Raw genomic sequence first — 4,461 nt, forward strand, 5'->3', positions numbered from 1 at the left:
CCGAGGAGACACAGAGGCTGTGAATGTGTCCATGTACCACCTCTCCCCCACTTCCCATGTGTTTCTGTCAAGAGGGATGTCTTGTGCCCTGGAGACACAGTAGAGAGGTTATTCTTTGTCTGAAGACCAACAGCACGGAAACGAATCGGTTTTCCCAGAGCTGGGAACTCATGGAGATTGAACGGCTTATTTCAAAGCTTGCAGTGTAAGAAAGGGGGGTACCAAACAGGTGATGTCTAAAAGGTAACCAGCAGTAGACATCTGGGAGTTGTTTTGTTTTATTTTCTAGGAAATGAGTTACCAGCACAGAGAGCTGCTAGAACTGGATTCGGCTAACGTGAGCACGAGCTGCCTTGCAAGTTTGCAGCAGCCAGTGGGCATCCTTCTTCTGGAGCACGCCCTGATGGCTCTGGCCCCTGCAGAGGAGCCCCCGAACAAGCGGATGCGCGGGAGGACGGAGCTTCCCCCAGATGTGATCAGATGGATCGAGCTTGCCAAGTAAATTCTTGTTGGAGACAATTTACTCCCATTTGGGTTTGCCTTGTGAAGAACTCTGCCTTTATCGCTTATGGGATTTCTTTCTTAGTCTTTCCCTCTTTTGGAGTTAGATCTGCTTTTAATTTCTTGTCGGTTACTGACTGTCTTTCAGTTAGAGCAGTTAGGCCTAGCAGCTCTGCACCCTGACGATGCTGTCAGATTGCTGAATAACATCTTGTTAATATCTTTTCAACTGCTGGAGTTCCCACAGTTCCGGTATTACCCTACAAGATTAAATTTATCTAGTTAAAATGCATATTAATGATGTTGTATATGAAATAGCAGCAAAAGTTTTACTATTTCAAGCCAGTAGTATTAATGCTTATTGAATTATTATTTTTTTAAATAGCTTATGTTTGTGTTGATATACCTCTGTTCAAGTAATTAAAAGATGTCCCTCTTCCATTTTTCTAGGCTCTACCGATCTCTTGGGGATTACGATGTCCTTCGTGGCATTTTCAGTGGTAAGATTGGGACTAAGGAAATCACACAGAAGGCGTTGCTGGCAGAAGCAAGGAGTGACTATGCTGAAGCAACTAAATGTTATGATGAGGTAAAATGACAACGAGACTTTTGTTTCATAAATCTCTCATGACTCACAACTAATAAACCAAAATTAAACATTTGAAGAAGGAGCATATTGTTTAAAACGTCCTTGTGTCATGTTTGATTGATGGTTCAGTCTGTAAAGACGTGGGAACAGATGAACAGTCATAACAGAGCAGTACGTGCCATACTTTTTGCTGTTTGAAACACCATGGGCACACTACTGTCCCAAGGGAGAAAACTGCATGTGTTCATGGAAAAGACAATCTGAGCTATAGCGGGTAAAAATAAAGAAGGATCTCTTCAACCTTCCTCGCTCCCAAGTCTTCTGAAGCCTTCGCTCTTTAAAAATGCGGGTGTACCAAAGGTGACTATCTGAAATGAATTTATATATAAATACTGACCAGCTGGGATTTTCTGCGTTTAATGTTGCTGTCACATTCTGGTAAATGGATGGATATTTTTATGAATTATTGTTAAGTTCCTGGTGACACAGAATTGGAACTATTGTCAGATTCCAGCTGAGAACCTTCCTGCCCCTCAAATTCATTCCCTAGGCACTCTCTAAAGAAGACTGGCAAGATGGAGAACCAACAGAAGCGGAGAAGGACTTCTGGGAACTTGCATCTCTGGAATGCTATGACCACCTCACAGACTGGAAGTCTCTGGAGTATTGTGCTACTGTCAATATCGATAGTGGAAAACCTCCAGATCTAAGCAAAACATGGAATGATCCGTTTTTTCAGGTTTGTAGAAATCACTTCAGATACTGCGCTGTTTTTATCTCTGCGGGGATGTCCTACAGTAACGAGATTGTGGGTGGAAATCAGTTGCATTATTTGGGTTACTGTTACAATGGAAATTAGCAGAGAGACTGATATACAGAATAATTGAATCAATCACTTCTGCTGTGTTTATGATGTTTAATTTTTACCTTGAGTCTATGGCTGATTATATAGGACCAGCTTTATCATCATCATCTTCTTGCAGTGTTTTTGTTGCTTTTATCACTTTTATCTCTTTCATGTTTTAAGAGTTATCAAACCACTGGTTTTGAAACTGGTAGAATTTGCTAACAACTTCTTCAACTTCTCAGAAAAGAGTGCTGTGATTTGTTAGCAAACAGGAATTTGTCTAAAGGGAAAAGAAGGGAAAAGAAAATAATGAAATATTCCTATATTTATTTGATCTGCCACTGCTAACAAAAAAAATGATCATCTAATATTCCTGTCCTAGAAATAAAGACTGTGTTTTCACCTTGTAGGAAACGTATCTGCCCTATATAATACGCAGTAAGTTGAAGTTGCTGCTCAGCGGGGAGAATGACCAGACTTTGCTAACTTTTATTGATGAGGCAATGAAGACAGAGCAGAAGAAAGCCATTATAGAAATGTATTACAGCCAAGAGCTTAGTCTCCTTTACATCCTGCAGGATGATTTGGACAGAGCCAAATACTACATTAGCAATGGCATGCAGATCTTCATGCAGGTAACAGTCTCTGCTAGCTCTGATTTGTCTGCATAAACTCATGGAACAATGACACCGTTGCTAGTTAATACTCAAGAGAAACGCTTGCCCAAATACAATGAAATCAGGTGCTTTCCAATCACATGATGAAACTTCCTTTGAAGTCGCTGCTTGCAGTGATGAGAGGTGACCCAGCCAGTGGAGCGGATCCTCCCATTTTAATTTGCTTCTTTTCGCTGATTTCCTCTATTAGAAATTTTTTCAGAGTAATTGTTTCTGCAGATTAATAGCAGTTTTATTTCCTTCATCTTTTCAGAAGCCCTCTGTCCCCAGAAAAAACTTGATAAGAGGGTATTACCTTCAGAGGTTACAAATTCCATCCATTACCAAGTTTTGGCTAGACCGTAGGACTACCCTAAAGCCGAGGATAGGAACTGCAGCTGGAATATACCTCTGTGCTGATCCAAAGCAGAGTTGCTTTCAGATTACAGGCTGATAAATTACCTGTAAAAGGTTGGGTTGTAAAGCGTAACAGACAGCAGCATCAGCTACGTAGTTTGTAGAGTACCGAATAGAACTGTGCTGTAAATTCTATGTATGAAATCTTCCATTCTCTCCCTTCCTTTTCAGAGCTATTCCAGTATTGATACTCTGTTATATCAAAGCCGAATGACCAAACTGCAGTCTGTACAAGCTTTGACAGAAATACAGGATTTCATCAATTTTATGACCAAGAGAAGTAAAGATTTTTTTCTTTTTCTTAAGCCATTTTCCTTTCACTGTGTGAAATAATCATAGTTTCCTGAACTTAATTTCTGTTTCCACACTTAGAAGACTGCAGGAGTGTAGGTCTGGAACTACTTCTTACTGTCTTCTCAACAGTAACCCTTTTAAAAGCATAAGTAATAGTTTTAAACTAAGATTTGGAGTCACTTTTAGTAGCAAATAGTGGTTAGCCGAGTTAAAAGATGGGTGTGGTGTATAGTTCTAGTTACTGAGGTGGGCATGCGATACAAATTTGTGTGCATAATCCAAATTATGTATTAAATTTAGTTAACAGTTCCGTTACATTCCAGTATATTCGTGTATGGAAAGGTACCGTCCTGGTGACAGATGTCCTTATTTACTCTCCTGTGCTTCAGCCATAAACAAACCCAGTAAGATCACCAAGTAGTGTATTTAATGCAAGCCCAGAAATGCAAATGGGTTCTTTCATTGTGGTTTTCTGGTTTGGTTGTTAGACTATGTTTGCTGTCGGCCTTCTACACACTGTTTGGATTTAGATGCGTTTCAAGTGTTCTTAATTGATTTCTAGGTAACTTAGCTTCGCAGGCTTCCCTGAAGAGGCTTCTCAGAACTTGGACAAGCAGATATCCAGATGCTAAACTGGATCCTATGAACATCTGGGATGATATCATTACCAATCGGTAAAATTACTTTCGTGGGTTACCTTTAGTTCTGTCTGCCTGGTGGGTTCTGAGAGGCGCTTTTTCTAATGCTGCTTGTTTTCCTAGGGGCAGGAGGTGTTGATCCAGTGTACGACTCTTTTTTTTTTAACTGTTGTAATAGGTTTATCAGTGTAACTGTGTTTTTGTGTGACTAACTCGTGGTGAAAAGCAAAAGGAGGTTGAGACACGGCCAGGGAATAAACCGTGTTCTGATACGGAATTGCGTCAGTGACTGCACGCACTGCACAAGCTAAGCCTTCAGCAGACCTTGACCTCATCCAGTAGCTGCATTTAGCACAATAAAACACCACCCAAAAGGCCAGTCAGTTATGAGTAAAACTACTTACCTACTTTGTAGGCACTTTCAAGGTTAGGGAGTGTACAAAATAAGCCCAGCCCTGTCACTATCAATATGTCACGTGTTGATAGGAAAGTTAATGGCTGGGGGCCTTGGTTTGGAAT

At 40.6% G+C, this 4,461-nt stretch overlaps 1 protein-coding gene across 1 annotated transcript in view; it reads left to right on the forward strand.

Annotated features, from left to right (window-relative positions):
- Window positions 1–4,461, forward strand: part of PRKDC (protein kinase, DNA-activated, catalytic polypeptide) — a gene marked incomplete at its 5' end in the record, with an annotated part of 64,451 nt that overhangs the window by 39,339 nt on the left and 20,651 nt on the right. The window contains 6 exons of the mRNA XM_010136369.1: window positions 290–498; window positions 952–1,090; window positions 1,641–1,829; window positions 2,348–2,572; window positions 3,182–3,290; window positions 3,867–3,978. Coding sequence (XP_010134671.1) covers window positions 290–498; window positions 952–1,090; window positions 1,641–1,829; window positions 2,348–2,572; window positions 3,182–3,290; window positions 3,867–3,978 — 983 coding nt within the window. The remainder of the gene's footprint in view (window positions 1–289; window positions 499–951; window positions 1,091–1,640; window positions 1,830–2,347; window positions 2,573–3,181; window positions 3,291–3,866; window positions 3,979–4,461) is intronic.

Source organism: Buceros rhinoceros, unplaced genomic scaffold (assembly GCF_000710305.1).
Source record: "Buceros rhinoceros silvestris isolate BGI_N320 unplaced genomic scaffold, ASM71030v1 scaffold13645, whole genome shotgun sequence".
NCBI lineage: Eukaryota > Metazoa > Chordata > Aves > Bucerotiformes > Bucerotidae > Buceros > Buceros rhinoceros.